Source organism: Medicago sativa, chromosome 7, assembly GCF_051527215.1.
Source record: "Medicago sativa cultivar Bolivia chromosome 7, Bolivia_mono, whole genome shotgun sequence".
NCBI lineage: Eukaryota > Viridiplantae > Streptophyta > Magnoliopsida > Fabales > Fabaceae > Medicago > Medicago sativa.
Window position 1 is genome coordinate 15,835,700 of NC_140755.1, and position 24,228 is coordinate 15,859,927.

The following is a 24,228-nucleotide window of genomic DNA, read 5'->3' on the forward strand; positions in this document are numbered from 1 at the left end:
AAACATGACCTTTCTACATTCGGGTAGGTTTTGGGTATGGGTTCGGGGTGGGTACATATATCCCCGTTACCCGTCCCGTACCCGTATTATGAAATCGAGAAAAACCCAAACCCATATCCAAACCCAGTCAAATCGGGGAAAACCCGTCAAATCGGGGTTGGTTTGGGCGGGTACCCATGGGCATGGGTTTTGTTGCCATGCCTAAAATACTCTGATTTATGATGAAATTTTTATGTTGGGAAAATGGGGTGTTACAATTGGTATCAGAGCAGGTCGGTCCGTCCGACCAAGTAGTGAGTCGAGTTGTGTCTTAAGCAGTTGGAATACCATTATTATGTTATTCTAATTGTTGTGTGTTGTGCAGAGAAGAGACCTGGAGGCTGCGAATTTTATCTGCTATAAGAGGACTAGAATGACTGAAAGAAATGATGATGCAATTACTGCTGCTTTGGAAGCTGTAGCCCAAGCTGTGGGACAACATCCAAATGCTGGTGCTGGTGCGAATGTTGATGTGAGAATGTTGGAGACCTTTCTGAGAAATCACCCTCCTACTTTCAAGGGAAGGTACGACCCTGATGGAGCACAGACGTGGCTCAAAGAGGTTGAAAGAATTTTCAGAGTTATGCAATGTACTGATGATCAGAAGGTGCGTTTTGGAACGCATATGCTGGCTGAGGAAGCTGATGACTGGTGGGTGAGCCTCCAACCTACCCTAGAGCAGAATGATGCAGTTATTACTTGGGCTGTGTTTAAGAGAGAGTTCCTAAACAGATATTTTCATGAAGATGTTCGCGGAAGAAAAGAGATCGAGTTCCTTGAGCTGAAGCAAGGAAACATGTCGGTGACAGAGTATGCAGCAAAGTTTGTGGAGCTGGCTCAGTTCTATCCACACTATACCGGGGACAATGCTGAGTTCTCTAAGTGTATCAAGTTTGAGAATGGTTTGCGTGCTGATATTAAGCGAGCCATTGGTTACCAACAGATCCGTGACTTTTCTGCTTTGGTGAGCAGATGCAGAATCTATGAAGATGATAGCAAAGCTCATTATAAGATTATGAGTGAGAAGAGGGGTAAGGGCCAGCAAAGTCGTCCAAAGCCTTACAGTGCTCCTGCTGACAAAGGAAAAGGAAGAGCTAATGATGAAAGAAGGTCAAATAAGAAAGATGCTGGTGCGGAGATTGTTTGTTTCACTTGCGGCAAGAAAGGCCATAAGAGTAATGCTTGCACTAAGGATATTAAACGATGCTTTCGTTGTGGTAGTAAAGGACATACACTTGCAGAGTGTAAGCATGGAGACATTGTGTGTCTTAACTGCAATGAAGAGGGTCATATTGGGTCTCAAGGCAAGAATCCGAAGAAGGCTCAGACCAGAGGGAAAGTGTTTGCTTTGACTGGTACTCAGACTGAAAATGAGGATCATTTGATCAGAGGTACTTGTTATATTAACAATACTCCTTTAGTTGCTATTATTGATACTGGTGCTACACATTGTTTTGTTGCTTTTGATTGTGCTTCTAAGTTGGGCCTTACTATGTCTGATATGAATGGAGAAATGGTTGTCGAAACTCCAGCTAAGGGTTCGGTGACCACTTCTCTTGTTTGTTTACGGTGTCCTTTGTCTATGTTTGATCGTGATTTTGAGATTGATTTAGTTTGTCTACCTTTGAGCGGAATGGATGTGATTCTTGGTATGAACTAGTTAGAGTACAATCACGTCCTCATTAATTGTTTTAGTAAATCGGTGCGTTTCTCTTCTGCTGAAGAGGAAAGTGGAGCGGAATTTTTGTCTACCAAGCAGCTGAAGCAATTAGAACGCGATGGAATCTTGATGTTTTCCTTGATGGCATCCTTATCTTTGGAGAATCAAGCAGTGATTGATAAATTGCAAGTGGTGTGCGATTTTCCTGAAGTTTTTCCTGATGAAATTCCTGATGTACCACCGGAGAGAGAAGTTGAATTTTCTATTGATCTTGTTCCGGGAACGAAGCCTGTGTCTATGACACCTTACCGTATGTCAGCTTCTGAGTTGGCTGAGTTGAAGAAACAGTTGGAAGATTTGCTAGATAAGAAGTTCATAAGACCGAGTGTTTCACCTTGGGGAGAGCCGATATTGTTGGTTAAGAAGAAAGATGGAAGTATGAGGTTGTGCATTGATTATCGACAACTGAATAAAGTAACTATAAAGAATAGATATCCACTTCCTCGAATTGACAACTTGATGGATCAGTTAGTGGGTGCTCGTGTGTTCAGCAAGATTGACTTGAGGTCGGGTTATCACCAGATTAAAGTAAAGGATGAAGATATACAGAAGACGGCTTTTAGGACGCGATACGGACATTATGAATATAAGGTGATGCCTTTTGGTGTGAGTAATGCGCCTGGCGTGTTTATGGAGTATATGAATCGCATTTTTCATGCATTTCTGGAACGCTTCGTGGTAGTATTCATCGATGATATTCTGATTTACTCTAAGACAGAAGAAGAACATGTGGAACATTTGAAGATTGTCTTGCAAGTGCTGAAAGAGAAGAAGTTGTATGCTAAATTGTCTAAGTGTGAATTTTGGTTGAATGAGGTAAGTTTGCTTGGCCATGTTATTTCTGGTAGTGGTATTGCAGTCGATCCATCTAAAGTTGAAGCAGTATCACAATGGGAGACTCCTAAGTCAGTTACAGAGATTAGAAGCTTTTTGGGTCTAGCAGGTTACTACCGAAGATTCATAGAAGGATTTTCTAAGTTAGCACTTCCGTTAACGCAGTTGACGTGTAAAGGTAAAACCTTTGTGTGGGATGTACATTGCGAGAACAATTTTAATGAATTGAAGAAGCGATTGACGACGACTCTAGTTTTGATTTTGCCGAAACTTGATGAACCTTTTGTGGTGTATTGTGATGCGTCCAAGTTGGGCTTAGGCGGTGTGCTTATGCAAGATGGTAAAGTGGTTGCTTATGCATCAAGACAGTTGAGAATCCATGAACGAAATTACCCTACTCATGATCTTGAATTAGCTGCAGTTGTATTTGTGCTTAAGATTTGGAGACATTACTTGTATGGTTCGAGATTTGAGGTGTTTAGTGATCACAAGAGCTTGAAGTATTTGTTTGATCAGAAGGAATTGAATATGAGACAGCGAAGGTGGCTCGAATTGTTGAAAGATTATGACTTTAGTTTGAATTACCATCCGGGTAAAGCCAATGTTGTTGCGGATGCCTTAAGTAGGAAGAGTTTACATATGTCTGCTATGATGGTGAAGGAATTTGAATTGCCTGAACAGTTTAGAGATATGAGCTTAGTTTGTGAAATGTCGTCTCAGAGCGTTAAGCTAGGAATGCTGAAAATTGATAATGATTTCTTAAAAGATATTAAAGATGCGCAGAAGGCTGATGTTAAGTTTTTGGACTTGTTGGTTGCTAGTAACCAAACTGAAGATAGTGACTTCAAGGTAGATGATCAAGGTGTGTTGAGGTTTCGAAGTAGGATTTGTATTCCAGACGATGATGAGATAAAGAAGATGATTCTTGAAGAGAGTCATAGGAGTAGCTTAAGTATTCATCCGGGAGCTACAAAGATGTATCATGACTTGAATAAGTTGTTTTGGTGGTCTAGATTGAAACGTGATGTAGCACAATTTGTGTACTCTTGTCTGATTTGGCAGAAGTCGAAGGTAGAGCATCAGAAACCTGCTGGATTGATGACACCGTTAGATGTACCAGAGTGGAAATGGGATGGTATATCCATGGATTTTGTGACGAGTTTGCCGAATACTCCTAAAGGGAATGACACCATTTGGGTGATTGTTGATAGATTGACGAAGTCGACACACTTCATTCCGATCAATATCAGTTTTCCGGTAGCTCAGTTGGCGGAAATTTATATTCGAGACATTGTGAAGTTGCATGGTGTACCTTCAAGCATTGTGTCAGATAGAGACCCAAGATTTACTTCGAGATTTTGGAAGAGTTTGCAAGAGGCTTTATGATCTAAGTTGAGATTGAGTTCGGCTTATCATCCCCAAATAGATGGTCAGTCGGAAAGAACGATTCAATCACTCGAAGATTTGTTGAGAGTATGTGTACTTGAGCAAGGTGGAACTTGGGATAGTCATCTCCCGTTGATAGAGTTCACTTATAATAACAGCTATCATTCAAGTATTGGGATGGCACTTTTGTAGGACTCCGTTGTGTTGGTTTGAGACAGGTGAAAGTGTGGTTTTAGGACCAGAAATTGTTCAACAGACTACTGAGAAGGTGAAAACGATTCAAGAGAAGATGAAAGCATCGCAGAGTCGACAGAAGAGTTACCATGATAAGCGTAAGAAAGACCTTGAGTTTCAAGAGGGAGACCATGTGTTCTTGAGAGTTACTCCAACGACCGGTGTTGGTCGTGCATTGAAGTCAAAGAAGTTGACTCCAAAGTTTATTGGTCCTTATCAGATATCTGAGAGAATTGGCACGGTGGCTTATAGAGTTGGATTACCACCGCATTTATCGAATTTGCACGATGTGTTTCATGTGTCGCAGCTGAGGAAGTATGTTCCAGACCCGTCCCATGTGATTCAGAGTGATGATGTGCAAGTTAGAGACAACCTTATGGTGGAGACTTTACCTTTGAGGATTGATGATCGCAAGATGAAGACGTTAAGAGTCAAAGAGATACCTCTAGTGAGAGTTGTTTGGAGTGGAACGACTGGTGAAAGCTTGACATGGGAGCTAGAGAGTAAGATGATGGAGTCTTACCCAGAGTTGTTTGCTTGAGGTAAATTTTCGAGGACGAAAATTCTATAAGTTGGGGAGAGTTGTAACGCCTGTCTTAATTATATGATTAATTAGAAATATATTTATATATATGATTTAAGTGATTTTCATGATTGATATGTGTGAATTTTATGATTCATGAAGTTGAGTGGTTTATATGATTTATAAATAAATTATGTGGGGTATATGATGTTGTGAAGTTGTTATGACTTATTTTATTATTAAATAAAATAAGATATGAAAATAAAATAAAAATATTAGAATTTGGGCTGTGATGTGAAAAGAGCATTTTTAGAGGTGTAAAGAGAAATTAGAGTGAGGTTATAAATAGAAGGAGTTAGGTTGAGAAAAGTTTTTTTAGGCAGAACGTACGTTTTTAGAGAAAAGGGAGAAAAAGTCAGAAAGAGAGAAGAACAAGAGGAGGCTGTCGATTTTCTTCAATTACCAGGTAAGGGTGAGACTAACTTTCAATATTATTAAGGATATAATTTTGTAGAATGAATTTAGCATGATTAGGTTGAGTTTTGGTGAGAATTGGGAATTAGGTTTAAGATCGATTTTGATGATTGAACCATGAAAAGATGTTAGATTGATGCAAAATTAGTTTACAGACCTTAGATATTGCCTAAGATGATAATTAGAAGCTATTTGGATGAAAGAATCATGAAGATAGATGAAAAGTTGTAATTTTAGGGTTTCTGGCCGTACTGACATTCATCGCTCGCAACTGCGAGCAAGAACACTCGCAACTGCGAGCTAGGAACCAGAACTCGCCACTGCGAGCAACACAACTCGCAACTGCGAGTGACCTCTAAGCTCGCCATTGCGAGCAGGATAGCTCGCCATTGCGAGCAAGGACTTTAGGAATCCCAGAGTGCACCCTTTGCTCGCCATTGCGAGCAAAGTTACTCGCCACTGCGAGTTAGGCTGTTAGTTGCCCAAAATTGTCCCGATGCGATCCTTTCGCACGTGTAGTCGTGAGTTGACCTTAGAAGTAAGAAAAAGGGTTGTTTAGGATACTTCCAGAAGTTCCAGAAGTCTGTCCAGGTGACTGAGATTAGTAGTGATGGTGCATGAGTGATATTATGATGTTTTATGATATTTATGCTGATGTAATTCATTCCTTAGATGGTGTTAATGCATTCAAGTATTATTATATGCTGTATCTTGCTGCCGTTTTCTGCTGTTGACTGTTAATGTCTTGAAGTTGCATGAGTCGGTCTAAGTCGTCAGAATTTAAGAAGTTGTACATAATTATGAGTTGTATAAGATGTTCACGTTGTTGACTAAGTTGTTGTAAGATTGAGTCCATTGCATACTCATTAAAGTTGGGGGCTTTAGGCCCGGCAGCCTTTGTGCTCATTAAAGTTGGGGGCTTTAGGCCCGGCAGCCTTTGTGCTCATTAAAGTTGGGGGCTTTAGGCCCGGCAGCCTTTGTGCTCATTAAAGTTGGGGGCTTTTGGCCCGGAAGCCTTTGTGCTCACATGTCGAGAGCCTAATTACGCTCATTTACGTTGCTGATTGGTACCGCATGCATTTACATATCAAGAAGTTTCACGATGGTTTAAAGTTGTTAAGTTGTTAAGTTGATAAGAGTTGCATTGTCAAGTTGAGTCGTGTTGTCGAGTCGAGTGTTAAGTTGAACATGATATTTAATGATGATGATATATGATGATGATATTTGATTATGAAATGATAATATGCTAAATGATAAATGTTTGATATGTTAATAATGTTTTATGTTGCTAAATGCATTTTAATGAATTACATGCTTAATTTATTGACTGCGAAATCTCACCCCTTCTGCTTGAAAATCTTGCCCTTCGTATGGGTAACTTGCAGGTAATAAAGACTAGAAGTGTTCATGAGTGGACTCCTCACTTTGTGTCTAGGTGCTCTGATACGTAACGGGATGGGACTTGCTTTCATATATATTCCTTACGTGTCTTTTATGAACCCTTTTATGATTGAGTATTGAACTATTTTATGAGATTTTTGATAAGGCCTGCGTGCCAAGACTTAGTATGCTGAATTATTTTCCGCTGCATGGTTTTAGAATTTGATGTTGAATTTGAGAGATAATTATTATTATCCATTTTATGATTTTTCAAGAAGTATGTGACACTCTGTTATGATTTTAAAATACTCTGATTTATGATGAAATTTTTATGTTGGGAAAATGGGGTGTTGTTTTACTGTATAAAAAAATTTATTGGTAAGAAATTAAAGACAAATACAACCAGATTTGTGCACAACAGTCTACATTTTAACTAATCCAGGACTAATCAACTTAATATCTGTGCACTTTATGCAGAATTATGGCAGCGAATTCAGGGCGTCATGGTAGTCCTAGGAGAAATGTTCAAGCACCGCAGAAACCTAATGAAGACCGTTGGGAGCAGATGATGCAAGTTATCCAAGAACAAACAGCCGTTGCCATTAATTTGGTGAATCGCCTTGCTGAAATCGATGGCCTAGTTCAACCTCCTCCACCTGAAGCCCCGAATCGAGTCTTCTTTGACTTTTACAAGCTCAAGCCTCCACCTTTCACCGGAGGGCACGATCCATTGGAAGCCCAATCTTGGCTAGATGAATTGAATAAGATTTTTGAAGTTGTGCAATGCACGGACAAACAAAAGGTAACTTTTGCTGCATATATGCTTAAGGGAGCAGCAAATAATTGGTGGAACTTGGCAAAATCCTGCTTGATGGCTAAGGGAAAGCCAATGAACTGGGAAAAATTTCAAGAATTGTTCCTTGATAGGTATTTTCCAAAGTTTATACCAGAACAGAAAAGAGAAGAATTTATGGATCTTCGGCAAGGAGGTATGTCAGTGGCGGAGTATGTGGCCAAATTCGAAGAGTTAGCTAGGTATTATGCCCCAGAAGAGAAGATGATGATTTATCGATTTGAGCGGGGACTAAGGCCTGATATCAGAAAAACCATAGGCCTAGTTGAGTTCACTAGATATGGCGCATTAGTGCACAAGAGTTTCATTGCAGAGGAGAGCTTGAAGAAGGATCAAGAAGAACACTCGCAACTGCGAGCTAGGAACCAGAACTCGCCACTGCGAGCAACACAACTCGCAACTGCGAGTGACCTCTAAGCTCGCCATTGCGAGCAGGATAGCTCGCCATTGCGAGCAAGGACTTTAGGAATCCCAGAGTGCACCCTTTGCTCGCCATTGCGAGCAAAGTTACTCGCCACTGCGAGTTAGGCTGTTAGTTGCCCAAAATTGTCCCGATGCGATCCTTTCGCACGTGTAGTCGTGAGTTGACCTTAGAAGTAAGAAAAAGGGTTGTTTAGGATACTTCCAGAAGTTCCAGAAGTCTGTCCAGGTGACTGAGATTAGTAGTGATGGTGCATGAGTGATATTATGATGTTTTATGATATTTATGCTGATGTAATTCATTCCTTAGATGGTGTTAATGCATTCAAGTATTATTATATGCTGTATCTTGCTGCTGTTTTCTACTGTTGACTGTTAATGTCTTGAAGTTGCATGAGTCGGTCTAAGTCGTCAGAATTTAAGAAGTTGTACATAATTATGAGTTGTATAAGATGTTCACGTTGTTGACTAAGTTGTTGTAAGATTGAGTCCATTGCATACTCATTAAAGTTGGGGGCTTTAGGCCCGGCAGCCTTTGTGCTCATTAAAGTTGGGGGCTTTAGGCCCGGCAACCTTTGTGCTCATTAAAGTTGGGGGCTTTAGGCCCGGCAGCCTTTGTGCTCATTAAAGTTGGGGGCTTTTGGCCCGGAAGCCTTTGTGCTCACATGTCGAGAGCCTAATTACGCTCATTTACGTTGCTGATTGGTACCGCATGCATTTACATATCAAGAAGTTTCACGATGGTTTAAAGTTGTTAAGTTGTTAAGTTGATAAGAGTTGCATTGTCAAGTTGAGTCGTGTTGTCGAGTCGAGTGTTAAGTTGAACATGATATTTAATGATGATGATATATGATGATGATATTTGATTATCAAATGATAATATGCTAAATGATAAATGTTTGATATGTTAATAATGTTTTATGTTGCTAAATGCATTTTAATGAATTACATGCTTAATTTATTGACTGCGAAATCTCACCCCTTCTGCTTGAAAATGTTGCCCTTCGTATGGGTAACTTGCAGGTAATAAAGACTAGAAGTGTTCATGAGTGGACTCCTCACTTTGTGTCTAGGTGCTCTGATACGTAACGGGATGGGACTTGCTTTCATATCTATTCCTTACGTGTCTTTTATGAACCCTTTTATGATTGAGTATTGAACTATTTTATGAGATTTTTGATAAGGCCTGCGTGCCAAGACTTAGTATGCTGAATTATTTTCCGCTGCATGGTTTTAGAATTTGATGTTGAATTTGAGAGATAATTATTATTATCCATTTTATGATTTTTCAAGAAGTATGTGACACTCTGTTATGATTTTAAAATACTCTGATTTATGATGAAATTTTTATGTTGGGAAAATGGGGTGTTGTTTTACTGTATAAAAAAATTTATTGGTAAGAAATTAAAGACAAATACAACCAGATTTGTGCACAACAGTCTACATTTTAACTAATCCAGGACTAATCAACTTAATATCTGTGCACTTTATGCAGAATTATGGCAGCGAATTCAGGGCGTCATGGTAGTCCTAGGAGAAATGCTCAAGCACCGCAGAAACCTAATGAAGACCGTTGGGAGCAGATGATGCAAGTTATCCAAGAACAAACAGCCGTTGCCATTAATTTGGTGAATCGCCTTGCTGAAATCGATGGCCTAGTTCAACCTCCTCCACCTGAAGCCCCGAATCGAGTCTTCTTTGACTTTTACAAGCTCAAGCCTCCACCTTTCACCGGAGGGCACGATCCATTGGAAGCCCAATCTTGGCTAGATGAATTGAATAAGATTTTTGAAGTTGTGCAATGCACGGACAAACAAAAGGTAACTTTTGCTGCATATATGCTTAAGGGAGCAGCAAATAATTGGTGGAACTTGGCAAAATCCTGCTTGATGGCTAAGGGAAAGCCAATGAACTGGGAAAAATTTCAAGAATTGTTCCTTGATAGGTATTTTCCAAAGTTTATACCAGAACAGAAAAGAGAAGAATTTATGGATCTTCGGCAAGGAGGTATGTCAGTGGCGGAGTATGTGGCCAAATTCGAAGAGTTAGCTAGGTATTACGCCCCAGAAGAGAAGATGATGATTTATCGATTTGAGCGGGGACTAAGGCCTGATATCAGAAAAACCATAGGCCCAGTTGAGTTCACTAGATATGGCGCATTAGTGCACAAGAGTTTCATTGCAGAGGAGAGCTTGAAGAAGGATCAAGAAGAACGCCAACTGAAACGCCAACATGTTTCCTTAACCAACAATCGTTATTAGTTGTGATATTTGACTCTCATGCATCTTATTCCTTTACTTCTGCCGAGTGTGTTCTTCCGAGTGTGCACTCTTGGTTTTTTTTTTTTTTTGTCTAAGCGACTTTCTTTCATGTTTATTTGATTTGTCTTCCTTTAAAAGGAATGGATGCCATATTAGGATTGGATTTGATTTGCGTTTATATATATCGAACCTGCATGCTCATATCGGGTGTACTTGTTCTAGTTTAGACCCTATTGGCATGTTTCGTTTTCATGACTGAATCACTTTCAGGATGCAGTATTAATCACATTTGTTTTCAACGTTGAGTGTGCTTAAGCATACATTCTTTACATTTAATGTCAATCTTTTGAATGTTGCAGGACCAATAAATAATATTCTTGTTCTTAGACAAGAAAATGACTCAATTAATCATAACAAGCAGCCTTAGAAAAGAAGGAAGCTTATTTAACCCATTTGGAAAAATGTGCAAATTCAATCGATGAATAGTTCAGTTCTCGAAAACAACTGAGCTGAACCAGAAATATAGTTTAGGAAAATTGAACTGAATGGTTTAATTGCTTCGGTGCACCATGGTTTCAGTTTATAACCGGACTGTTTCGTTTACCGTAAACCAAACTGTTAATGCCATGTATGTTTTGAATTTCGTAAATAATCGAACTAAAGATTAAGGTGTCAGTTGGTGAATTGTGTTTTGAAATCCCAGTTTACTTCATGAAGTCACAAAAACAGTTTTCTTCTTTCAGTGCAGTTCAGTTTGTTTTACGGTTCAGTTTTTTATATTTTCACTGTCCTAATCGTCAGTCTTGGGGTAGCAAGAGATGCATGGACATGAATGGTTCATACCTTTGTTCTCATGTGATTTTTAGTTATTGTAAGGACTTTTAGGTTTGTATATAATGATGGTTGTGTATCTTTAATATTCATAGCTATCATGACCTAAGATTATTTTGATGAGATAGTAAGAGATATTTTCCCGTTTAACCGAAGACCTTGGGTCCGAATTCAGTCCTAGGAATGTAGTAATGTTAAATCTATTGAGGGAGAGATTTGTTATCCATTGTGATCCTATGCGACTTGAGGGATTGGTTTCTGAAGTTGCGCATAGAGAATACCTGGTTCACACTAGAAAATATTCACAACTATTAGTTTTTATTATTTAAGGATTTAATTTGTATACATTGTCAATATACACTTATATCCTCTAGTATGAAGGAAGAAGGGATCGTGTGATGAGACGCCCCACTTTCCAAGATCCATTGAATCTGTCCATTACCAGCCATGACTGATGGTTCGTTCCCTTGAATTGTATCCCATGCAGAGCATGACCTGTAATCATAACTTACTTCTAAAGTCACATGGTTGGTTGCGATTTGCTGACGTTGTAAAGCTTTTTACACTGACAATATATCAAAATTAAACTCATTATTTAAAGGATAGTTATTATTTAATCCTGTTTGTGAGTTAACATCTCTTTTAACTTATGTATCAGAGTCAAGGTTCTGCTGCTGCTTTTGAAATGGAGATAGATAGAGAAACTAAAACGTGATTGCCAAAAGTCAGTACAGATGGTTAACAAATGGAAAAAAATGTATGAAAACTTGCATCAATTTTGTGTAAAGGAGATGCTAGATGGAAATGAGAAATAAGACATGTTCTAGTCAGGCACGTTTTTAAATCTTCCGGCGTACCCTAAGTAGGGGATTTGAACCTACGACCAATCGGTTAACAACCGAGCGCCTCGAGTATCTTGATACACTGAGAATTACCAGATACGAATAAAAATACAATTGGTGTATTTATCTCTAGCTCTAGCATCACAAGGTTCCCTTCTGCATTTTGTTTTGTTTCCTCTTATTTTATTATCAGTAATTTTTTGGGTTCCTATACTCTGCTACATTGTTTATTAACCTATCTGTCTTTGAGTCTTATTTTGAGAATCTTCATCCCTTATGTTAGGAGTATTATGTAAACCACGTCTTCACATAAAATCTTAAGACATTGAATATTTAAGCACATTTTTTTTATAAATCATTCATTTAGTTTATTCTTAGTCGACATTGGACTGCTCACTCACTTTGTATATTAAAACCTACTCTTTTCACTTACGCCAAAAGAGTAAGTTTGAATAGCATCGTAGTCTTTTCGGATTTAAATTTGATACATTACTGCTGTATTTTTTTTTTATAATTATTGTTGTTCATTATTCAATTATGTATTATAAGATTAGCATAAAAGCTTATTATTTATTTGCATAAACTATTATTCATAAGATCAAAAATAAGTCAATCCAAACGGGAAGTGTGTTTTGTGATTTACTAAATTTTTTATTTTTCATAAGATCAAAAATAAGTCAATCCAAACGAGAAGTGTGTTTTGTTATTTACTAAAATTTGTTATTGTCGTGTGTATTAAGTATTTTTTTTTTGGATAAATTAAAGAGTATAATCCCAAATGAAAGAATAACTCTTAAAGTGTGTTTGGATGATGAACTTTTTGAGCTAATGTAGTTTTAGAGAATGTAGTTTTAGAGTAAAAAACAATTTTTTTTTTGGTCAAGAAGTCTAGCGGCTAGAGAAATTCACCTTAAAGGTGAATAAGTGGGGTGTCTGGGGTTCGAACCCCGACCCCTGCATAAAAAATGCATTATCCCTTACCAAGTGAGCTAAGCTCACGGAGACAATAAAACAATTTTTTTAATGTAAATTGTATTGTTTGAATGATAAATTTATTAAAAAAAATTAAAATGAAAGGAATTTAGGATGTATTTTGTCAAATATACCCTTTAAAAACCAAAAATTTGAAATTCAATCATTACTCTGCTAAATGAGAATCTCATATTCGTTTTTGTAATTCTTTTAAATTGGTAAAATTGGTTTCTATCTTACGCATTAGTCTTTCTTTTTGCAAACTGGTCACTATGTTTTTAAAAAAATGGTCCCTATTTTATTTGTATTTTTATAAATTGGTCCTTAAAAGAGACTATACCTATTTAGATATTAATGAGCTTGACAAGAATATAATATATGTTAGAAAATTAAGACATTTGATTCGTGTAGTCAGGTTTCATTTTATGGGATAAAACTTGGTTGTTATTGATGTATAAATCATTAAATTGGTCCCAATAAATTTTTAAAATTTACAAGTTAATCCCAAAAGTTTGCAAATTGATCCCTATTTTATATATTTTAAAATGAGCACTCAACTTTTTCAAATTTAAAATATGTCACAAATCTTTTAAAGCTCACATTTGAAATCACTTTTCATTATATAATTTATATTTTCATCTAAAATATTTATAATTTATATTTTCATCTAAAATATTTTAATAATATAACAGTCGAACAAAATTAAGAACAATGAATTTTATTGCTCTATCCAAATAAAAAAATTTAGAGATGAAGAAAACTCGATTGAAACATTTAAATGGGTTAAAATTCTAATTTTTTTTAGAATCTATATAATTAGACTTTTTCTAGTTACACTCTTAAACTATCCACCCCAAAAAGAGTTTATAATACCAAAACTGTCCATTCTCACAACACATGTACGACACGCACCCATTTAACTCCCATAAATTCAATTTACGTACACCTACGTGAGTTCAATTCACGTACATAAGTGGTTTTTGTTGCAAATGTGTGATATGCACTTGAATTGTCACTACGTGAACACAATTTATTTGAATTCACGTAACTGCAGAATAAGACAAAGGCAATCACGGAAGGCTTACAAGCACAACTATTAGCCTATTACACATCACTTAATCTGTTCATTTTATTGAATTAACGTAACCGAATTCACCAAATCTTGAATCAGATTAATATAACAAATTAATTGAAACAAAGGAACTGGGAAGAGGAATAGGAATATGTGAATTGGATTGACATAATTCAATTTACACATTTTTTGTTCTGTAAAATTGTGGATTGAAAATGAAAAAAAACTTATGAAAATGGTTTGAATTGGAAAGTGAGAGGAATAGGGTGACAAAGGAAGAGGAAAATCAAGGGGAGAGGAAGACAAAGGAAAGTGGAGAAAAAGGAAAGAAAAACAAACGATAGTGTGGTTGAAAATTTAAAATGGAATTAAGGGTATATTTGTCAATATCGGGTGTAACCACAAATACTTGGGGTGTGACTAGAAATATCCATATAATTATCCTATTCAAACACACTTTGAAAAAATTATAGTAAACTATGAAATTAGTCTTGATGACTTTGTAGAATGCTCTTAATTAAGTCAATCAAATTATGAATATTTCGGAAAAAGTCATTAACTGTTATGAAACTAAAGAAATAGGAACAAGAATAATGTAGAGAGAAGTAGAGAAGGAGAAAGAACGTGAAGAGAGATGATTATATTATTCTCTTGTGATGTACAATTAAGTTACATATGAGCTCTATTTATAGAGAAATACAATGACTTTGAGAACAAGCACCAATGACTTGGGGAGCAAGCACAATATAGCCCAGTAAGCTAATAATATGACCCAGTAACCCAATTGCTATATGGACATCCACTTATAATATTCATAACACTTCCGCTGCATGGTTTTAGAATTTGATGTTGAATTTGAGAGATAATTATTATTATCCATTTTATGATTTTTCAAGAAGTATGTGACACTCTGTTATGATTTTAAAATACTCTGATTTATGATGAAATTTTTATGTTGGGAAAATGGGGTGTTACACGTGTAACCACCATCAATGTCGGAGTCCCACTGCCACCTGTCAGAAACATCATACTGCAAAACAACACCATTAAGTTATTGCCTACACTCCTCTACCAACTCCTCATCACACGCCCACAATCTTCTCCTCCAACTCCACGCCCCACCTCCTTCCTCCCAACCAAGAGAGAACATACCATCCACCGTACTCGACTTATTACTCGCTAAATCGAATAAACGACTAAACCGCATACGTAAAGGAACATCACCTAGCCACCTGTCATACCAAAAGAAAGTACTCGTACCATCACCTACCCTCTTCGACACCCTCTCTGCAAACCAACCCCCCTTTGCTTCGCCAACCCCATCCTTAATCTTCGCTATTTCCCTCCACCAAGAAGAGACACTCTGGCCCCGTACCTCCAACCGCCCTGCCTCCTCACCATACCTCGCCACCAACACCCTATACCAAAACCCACCTTCTCTTCGATTCATAAATGGAGAAATAAAAAACAAAAACAAATGAAAAAAAATTAGCAGGGAGTAGCACGAGTTGTTTTGTTAGTATGATATTGTTAATAAGGACGAATTGTTGAAGAGAACGTCAATGAAACAATCATCAGTTAAACTTTAGTTACATTCCGGCCGAACTCTAGATTACCGGGGATATTTTCTCAAAGAACCCGAGGTTAACATAAAATAAAACAATATCATTTATTTTTATGTGTGTCTTGGAAAATGCTATTTACAGCGAGAGAGATAGCATAGCGAAAGTTTTCCGATACAGTTGGCAAGTGTTTATTGTGTGTATTCTTCACTTCATATTTTTCAGCCACACCTCCATGAATTGTGGCAAATAGTGCATTGATCAGCATGATTTGTGGAGTACCCATCAACCAACTTTATAGTCATCTTGTTACAGACAAATAGTTATATTGTATTTTTATTTCTAAATATGTAGCTTAATAGGTTGAGGAGTGAACTGAATTAAGGAAATAATAGAGTCTGAAGGACATTTGGATATTTTGACTGTATTATACGCTGGAAAAGAAATTGATGAAAGAAGTAAAATTTAGATGAGGGGGAATATGCTGGAAACAGAAAATTAATGGAAGAATTAAAATTTAGATGAGGGGAATATTGTGGAAAAAAAATTAATGAAAGAAAAGAAGTATTAAAATTTAGATGAGGGGAATATTGTGGAAAAAAATTAATGAAAGAAAAGAAGTAACATTAAGTAACAAGAAGTAACATTAAGTAACATTTGAGGGGACTTAAACCCAGGACCACAAAGCTTCTTCCACTATGCATTGCCACTAGGCTGCTCCTACATAAATGAAATATTTCCAGCGTTATTAATATATATTCCTGTTTTCTTTTCATGATATAAACAAAAAATATATTTTGGGTGCCCAAATTTTGGAGTTTCCACCCTCAAAGAACACGGCCCTAACTTTCATGTTGTTAAGCCATATGCACTAATTATTTTTTATGGTTGATATTTGTAGGAAATTATCGGTATTCACACACCACACCACAATGAATAAACAAGTGGAGCTTATCTTTCTCAACTTTATGCTCTGGATCTCATCTATCATTGAAGGAGATGTGGACAACTTGATTCATTTGAAGGAAGACGGCTTGGTGTTTAATCCAAGCTCAGGAGATTCGGACAAGGTTATTCATTCAAACGCAGTAGAGTTTGAGAAATACGACCTTGATGGTGAGGGTAGTCCCAATGGACGAATGAAATACGACCTTGATGGTGAGAAAGTGAGAAAGTGACTGTTATGATCTAAATATAAGCAAAGTCAAGTCATTAAAGTGGAATCAACAATTGGTTAGAGAAGATGGACATGTGTCACTTGATCTAATATATAAGAGATAATTCTAACAAAAAAATATTCTCTTAACCTTCTATAAAATGGAGCAATGATTAGCAAAATGGGTATAAAAAAAATTGATGACTTTAGTATTAGACTTAGTCTTCTTTTATCTTCCTCTTTCTTTTTATGTATTAAAAACACCAACTCTAAGTGGGTTCTCAACAATCAATTTTACCTTTGATTTAATTATCAATTTGCAATTATCCATTTAACCTTCAATTGTCAAACTTAATGTAAAATGAAACATAGCTCATCTACAATTAGAATATTAAGTATATACAATTAAAATACGACCAATAGAGTTTTTGATAATAAGCCAATTTGTTGTGAAAGTGTGCCTCAAAATTGAAGAAATTGGAATTCTGATAGCAGAAAATCGGTGGCCGATTTTCAGAGCACGGTGGCCGATTTTGGACTCTGTTTTTTTGTCTGTTGGTTCTGTAAAAATCGTTGGCCGATTTGGTGAGCACGGTGGCCGATTTTGACAGCAGAAAATAAAATAGAAACTTATTTTCGGGCCTAGATTTGTTCCAGTTTTATTGAGGATTCTTTTACTATAAATATAGACATTGTATCAGTGTAAATCTTGAGAAATAGAGGGGGCTGAAACAAGGGTTTAGAAATCAAACTAGGGTTTGTATAGAGTTTGTCTCTTGGCAACAAACTAGGGTTTGAAGGTTGATTCACCTTGGGAAACACTATTAGGATTGAGTCTCTTGGTCACGGGAAGAGATTGGGACTTTGGGTAGAATTAGGCGGGAGACGTATTCTTGTAACCCATTGATATCTCTTTTGTAAAGTTACTCATCATATAGTGGAACGAAGGGCTGCTCTTTCCCCCCCCCCCCCCCCCCCCCCCCCCCCCCAGACTAGGTCAATTTGGACCGAACTGGGTCAACAAATTCTTTTGTGTTCTCTCTTCCTTTTCCCTCGCTGTTGTTTTCTACTTTTGTTTGTGATTATAACTTCCATACACTTTGATTTTGGTTGCTTAATTATCTCTTGCTCCACACATCAAGTTTGTTATTGGTGTGTTTTCTCATCGAATTCGCAACACAATTCTTTCCCTTTTGCAAAAGTGGAAAAATCCTTGCTGCAAGCAATTTTCCTTTTTGGGATTTATTTGTATTGATTTAATATTGCATATCTTTATTGATTGATTTCTTTGCCACCAAGTGACTGAATATACCCTCATTTTAGCCTATGCACACCCTCATTGACGTTGTCAACATTTAGATTAGATAAGCTATTTGCTATAGTTACAAAGTTAATATTCTTTAGACATTAATCCATCAGTAAATAAAAGACGGTGTGGTCATTTTTTTAAGAATATAATGACTCATTCTTTTCAAAATTACAATCAAATTCTTTTAAAATAAAAATATAAAAAGAATGTTGATAAATCAGTATCCAATCCATACTACATACTTACCTCATTTTAACTTTATGCGCTCATTTGTATTTGTATTAATTTTCAAATTTGACCTTCCCATGCATGTGACTCTAATGAACCAACCAACAAAGGTACAACACAGCAAACCCTTTCCAATCCAAAAATCGAAAAAAGCTAAATCAAGAACATAAGAAACACACCTCAAAACTATACTCCCTTTCTAGTATTAAACAAAACAGAATTTTCAAGTATTGATATTCTCAAGGTGTGAATTCATTCTCTATTCAATTATATGCTTTCAAAAGATACAACAATAAACTCGAGGGAGGGAGTGTGAATAACTTTTCCCCTTTAAAAACATTTCGAGGGGTGGTTTAAGAAACTTTTGAAATACAAATGACTAGATACGAATGACAATAGGATAAGCAATGTGAAAAGAGCAATTCAATTTGAACGAGACACTCACACTTGAATTGTTATACACAAATCAATTATTAATGCACAATATAATATACAAACCAATAACTATGTCAAACTAAACCTAAACTTAAAAAAAAAAAATAACTATCACAAGAAACTAACAACTTTGATATATGAGAAAAGATTATCAACAAGTTAATCTCCAATATGAAAGGCGAATGAATTGATGATGTATTGATCTCAACAATGATCTTTGAAAATTAGGTTTTAGAAAATATTCAATCACAAACATAAGGTAATTAGCCTAATCAGTAAATATCATATATCAAAGTAATTTTGTTAAATTAAAGAGTAAAGGAGAAGAAAACACTAGAGATTTATAAAGGTTCCCCCTTTTCGTTCTCGTTAGAGGTATGTCCTCTCTTTGTAGATGAAAATGTTTCGTCTACGGACTTCCACTAAAATGTTGAAAATGTCTACAAGAGTATAATTACAATGATTCCTTCAATTTCAAATCCAACCGATTCTAAATTTTCTATGCCAAGCAATCACACAAAGCATCCAATCTTCAAGCTCTCTTGAAATCAGATAATCCCAAGATCTTTGAACCTCAAGCTTGCATGTAATCATTCGATCTTCTTGGACAAAATATCTTCTTTGCTATGCCTCCTCTTCGATTCCCTTGAACCTTGGTTGTTTGAGAAACAACCGCCACAATTACTTTTACTTTTGGAGGTGAAAAATGCCTCCTTTTGCTTTAGATACTTGATGTTCCATCAAGATCCTTGAAAGAAACCAAACTTACAATTACCCTATAGCACCCTAGCAATCTAGATCTCAAATCCTACATGTGTTCTTAGAAAAAGTTTTTAATCTAAAAAAGTTTGGAGAGAGAGAGAGAGAGAGAGAGAGAGAGAGAGAGAGACTTTAGAGTGTTTTTGCAAGTATATATAGGAAAGTGAGATAGGAGCAAGTTGTGCCAAAAAAAGCATACAAAACTTGAAAAAAAAGCCAATGAATCGAATCACAAGAACTATGAATCGATTCGATAGTGCAAAACTTGAAATCAGGGTTGACATGATGATTAAGTTGAAATGTATGAACAGTGAATCAATTCATAGCATTTTAGATGAAGATTGAATCGAATCAAATGCATGCAGGCAAAAGATTAAATTGATTCATAGCTTCCATAAATTATTTGATACTATTCAAAGAATTCTGAATCGATTCAACTATCATGAGCCAAACGCTTTAGAGTTTGAATGATTAGCAAACTATTTTTGAAAAAGCAATCGCTATAAGATCGTAACTATCTTACAACTATTGCTTTTTCAAAGATATCTATAATCTATAATCTATAATGATAAACAAATGAAAGACTTTCAAAAGATTTCATCCAATTAAAATTTTCATAATAACTGGGTTAAATTTGAAAATTCATTCATTGAAATTGAATTGGCTGGGTGGTACCAAGAAAATCGATTATTGACTTAAATTTCTTATTAAATATTTAATCATAAGCTTAGCTTGATTCTGTAGCCTGCCTGCTGTATCACATATCGACTCATTTGAGTGACATAGGTTGAGAATGTAAATAATTCTTTCTCACTTTATGCGGCATGAGTAAATTGTTGTTTTTAATTTTGTTTCTTCCCTTTTTTTTCAGAATTGTTTCTTCCCTTTTTTTTCAGAAGTTAAATTAACCCACCCTAATTGGCACCAGAGAGAATCGAACTGAGACTTCAACACACTCTCAGGTCCCAAGCCAATACCACTAGACCAACCCAAGTGGGTTCACTTGTTAACATTTATTTGATCTGATCATTACTAGTGACACCAAACCTCAAAATGAGAATCCAGTATTAACTTTGGTTTCGATTTCCACAAAACCACAATCAAAATGAGAAGCAAGCATGCACCCTTTCATGATTTTTGAATTCTATTTTATGAGAATTTGTGTCATAAAAATAAAAGGTTTTTTTTATTGAAATAAAAAAATGATATATAAGTAAATCTATATTTATTCAATGATATTTTAGGAATAACGTTATTAAAGATTAGTTGAAATTATACTAAAAAAAAGGAAAAAAATTAGTTGAAATTTGTTTATGTTTTGAAATTTTAATTTTTTTCGCTACGGTTGCGTGAAAAAGAAGAAAATTAAGGAAATATATTTATTTATCTCATGTACTTTTTGAACTATTTTATTCAATGATATTTTAGGAATAACGTTATTAAAGATTAGTTGAAATTATACTAAAAAAAAGGAAAAAAATTAGTTGAAATTTGTTTATGTTTTGAAATTTTAATTTTTTTCGCTACGGTTGCGTGAAAAAGAAGAAAATTAAGGAAATATATTTATTTATCTCATGTACTTTTTGAACTATATAAGATTATTTTTCCTTAAAAAAAAAATTGCATTTACTTTTATTTAGCTTAGTAATTTTCTTTTTTACATAATGTTGCAAGATGCTAAAGTGGGTAGTTTTTTTTATTAAAAATATAATAAAATTAAATTAATGAGGTTAAAATTGGAAGAGAATATAAAAAGCTATATGCTCGATGCTCAAAAGCTACTTGAAATAGCTTCTTACAAAAAGCCATAAGCTCATGAGAAAAGTTTGTTACCAAACACATCATGTTTTGATCCAACAAGCTTATAAGATAATTCAACAAGGTATAAGCTAGCTTCTCGTCATTACGAAACACAACCCTGATTAATAGGAACATAAATTTTTGGTTAGACATGAATGAATTTAACTCAAAAGCTAACTACTTTCAAAGCTGTTTGTCAATTTTCTCACTAAATCTTAATTTTTATTTGAAGTTTTGAACGAATCGGAGTTTCGTATATCATTAAGATTTAAAGTACTACTTGTAATATATCTTCTACAATTAAAAAACAAAATCTTCAATGAAGCAATTAAGTTCAGGTGATTAATAAGTTTCACAAATGACGTATTATTTAAAAGAACCCGAGTTCAATTTTATAATATTTGGTCAAATTTTACTAACCACCCAACCGAACTCCGAATTATTAGATGTCCCTCCTTTATTTCCATAAAAACACTACAAGAAATTTGCCATTTAACAACGGCATAAACCGTTGGTAAAAGTCCAAAAAACCGTTGGTATAGGTCATAAAACCTATACCAACGCCCACTTGCTGACGTCTAGGATACTATGCTTATACCAACGGCAGAAGTGCCGTCCCAATAGCTTATACCAACGGATAACTAGCTTGTTGCTAAAAATTTCAGAGCTATAGCAACGGCATTTTACACCTGTTTAATTGCTTTAGCCAACCTGTATATCCGTTGGTATAGGACCAGACTGCCCGTTGCTATAAGTCTTTTTTTTTTTTTACAAATAAATATCTTTGTCTAAACCAAATAGTTTTTTAATAACAAAAGTTTTACTCTGTTTTATTATATGCACCACACAATATTTAAAGCAAAATAAAAGAAAATTTCAATTATATTGTCAAATTAACAAGTCTTACAAACATGTGAAACTAAAATCTTACAAACTAACAAAGCTACATGGTACCAAGCTCTTATCCTTATAGAATTAACTTAATACAACCTATTTATGACTTAAGCTCGGATTTCTATTAACGATTTAAGCATCTCCTCTTAAGGAACTGGAACGGAGAATGTTATCAACACAGTCGTTGAATCATATTTGAAGCCGGCACACACTTCAGCGGATGCTGCAAGGAAGTAAACTTCAAACTTGCCACTGCCACTCACCTTAACAAATTCACTCGTCTGCAACATGGGAGAGAGAGAATTATTAGAATCCAACAAAAAACACACAACACAAAGCCTACATCCTACGATGACAAAACACAACAAGGAGAAAAATACACTCAATCCTAAAAGAAATCTCAGTAACAAAAAAACGCCTATGACATGTAAAAGTAGGTTTAACATTTTTCCCACTATCATCTCGGTCATATTTTAATATCAATATTAACTCAGCACAACAAATCACAATCAGAATGACAAAAATCAAAATCTCCAAATCACAATTATTAAAAAGCTAAAAAGAGAATTAGGAAAAATAACTTGGTCTATTGTATCCTTAGCACCTAATTTCATAGCAATTGCAAATACATATTTTAGTGGCTGGCAAATTATCATACTACCAGCAACTTCAGTGTATTAAAAGTTCAACTCCCCACAAAAAATAATGCTAATTAGTACCTCGGATGATAATGGTATAGGAAGTACCTTGCAAGGTCTGAAGAGGAAGTGGCTTTCTCTAAGTAAAAATTCACATGTAGTGCTTGAAACTTAGTAGTTTTATTCTTCAAGGAACTTTCAAACTGCAGTCATGTAATCAAAAAAGAAGAATTAAACAAGTTTTCTTCAACACATATTTCCCTTCCTGCTAATGACTCAGTTAACAACATCATTCATAAATCAATTTGTATTTTAAATACCTCTTTGGAGCTGATATTCTGGTGAAAACTTCTCTTTGGACGGTGATGGTGATGGATCATAGAAGATCTGCCAAATAACATGAAGAAGCATTGACACGAAACTGCAACATAAGATTGACAAGACCTTCATTAGCTGTATAATGGAATTCTCTTGTACCACGCTCGATTCAATGTGCTCTCCATTCTTATTCTTTTGAAATTCAGCATTCTCTTAACGCCTATCAGCCTAGTAGCAAACCTGCAATAATAATTTCAATTTCAGACATATCAATTGCTAAGGAGCAAAATGCAGCCCCTAAACACAAACACAACACCCCAACAGGAATCAAAACCAAACACACCACATAAAAAGAAAGCAATAAAGAAACTATAACATCTGACCTCTGGCATATGTGAACCAATTATAAGTAATGCTTTGGAAGAAGTGACATGCAACTCAACAGAGCCTTCAAATGACATAGTGTTCCAGGAACCACATAATGTCTTGACTAATGACACAAGTTTAGTCGATCCTTCTAAGGACTTATTTTTCTCCAACTCTGACTCAAAGCACTTCATTAAAAATTTGATCATGGCAACATATGTGCTTGAAGGAAAAAAAGGTGCTGGTCTCTAACTTTAGATGAAAAGAAACTTCATAGTTAAATCACCTCAGAAACCTAATAGTGCTAAAAGCACAACTCAAAGTTTTCAAACATTATCCAACGAATGAAGTTCAGAGATAATCACTATGGGATAAAGTAATTATCTACAACATAAAAAAATGCATTACAGGGTGAAGAGACACTTTTACTAATAAAAAAGTAATAAATTAGTGTCACTAATACCCATGCAAATAGCGTAATAATCACAGAGAACTCAAATAGTGTAATAATCACTAATAAATTAGATATACTTTGTGTAATCTATATAAATTCCTAAAACTTAATTCCTATCATGATACAAAACACGAAAAACATCAACTTGTTATTTTCCATATAATTTCTTCTCCTAGTAGTATGTATAACTTTATATAACTAAGGGTTAATTATGTTTCTAGTCCCTATAAAATAGCGACCTTGTAAGTTTAGTCCCTACTTAATTTTAATAGCATTTTTAGTCCCTATAAAAAAAATTACTTATAATTTTAGTCCCTGCTAAAACAAAGTTTGATTAATTATCCTTAAACTCTTAAATTTTTGAACGATTTTTTTGAGACAAGATTAGAACACTATGAAAGGTTCGTTTACTAAAATTTAGAATTTTCTGACATGAAATGAATTAAATATGAATTTTTTAAAACGACA

General features: G+C 35.4%; 3 protein-coding genes, 1 long non-coding RNA gene and 1 pseudogene across 4 annotated transcripts; 3 read left to right on the top strand and 2 right to left on the bottom strand.

Moving 5' to 3' along the window:
* The first annotated feature begins 275 nt into the window (after positions 1-275).
* On the top strand, positions 276-5,944 carry LOC146904572 (uncharacterized; annotated as a pseudogene).
* Positions 5,945-7,071: 1,127 nt separating this feature from the next.
* Positions 7,072-8,122, top strand: LOC146904573 (uncharacterized). The gene is made up of 2 exons (XM_085728317.1): positions 7,072-7,849; positions 8,061-8,122. Exons 1-2 carry the CDS (start codon positions 7,072-7,074, stop codon positions 8,120-8,122), a joined length of 840 nt encoding a protein of 279 aa, XP_085584443.1.
* Positions 8,123-9,362: 1,240 nt separating this feature from the next.
* On the top strand, positions 9,363-10,124 carry LOC146904574 (uncharacterized). Its single transcript, XM_085728318.1, has one exon. It carries the CDS (start codon positions 9,363-9,365, stop codon positions 10,122-10,124), a length of 762 nt encoding a protein of 253 aa, XP_085584444.1.
* Positions 10,125-14,892: 4,768 nt separating this feature from the next.
* Positions 14,893-15,291, bottom strand: LOC146904575 (uncharacterized). Its single transcript, XM_085728319.1, has one exon. It carries the CDS (start codon positions 15,289-15,291, stop codon positions 14,893-14,895), a length of 399 nt encoding a protein of 132 aa, XP_085584445.1.
* A 6,663-nt stretch (positions 15,292-21,954) lies between these two features.
* On the bottom strand, positions 21,955-23,837 carry LOC146904576 (uncharacterized). Its single transcript, XR_015019350.1, has 4 exons — positions 23,324-23,837; positions 22,943-23,180; positions 22,731-22,825; positions 21,955-22,265 (listed from the first exon to the last, which is right to left on the bottom strand). It is a non-coding gene; the product is annotated as an uncharacterized LOC146904576 (long non-coding RNA).
* Between the last annotated feature and the right edge of the window lie 391 nt (positions 23,838-24,228).

Excerpts from the sequence above, each read along its gene's own strand:
- LOC146904573 (XM_085728317.1), top strand. The coding sequence starts at position 7,072 with ATGGCAGCGAATTCAGGGCGTCATGGTAGTCCTAGGAGAAATGTTCAA. Across the intron at positions 7,850-8,060 it reads AACACAACTCGCAACTGCGA|GATACTTCCAGAAGTTCCAG; the intron begins GTGACCTCTAAG and ends AGGGTTGTTTAG.
- LOC146904574 (XM_085728318.1), top strand. The coding sequence starts at position 9,363 with ATGGCAGCGAATTCAGGGCGTCATGGTAGTCCTAGGAGAAATGCTCAA.
- LOC146904575 (XM_085728319.1), bottom strand. The coding sequence starts at position 15,291 with ATGAATCGAAGAGAAGGTGGGTTTTGGTATAGGGTGTTGGTGGCGAGG.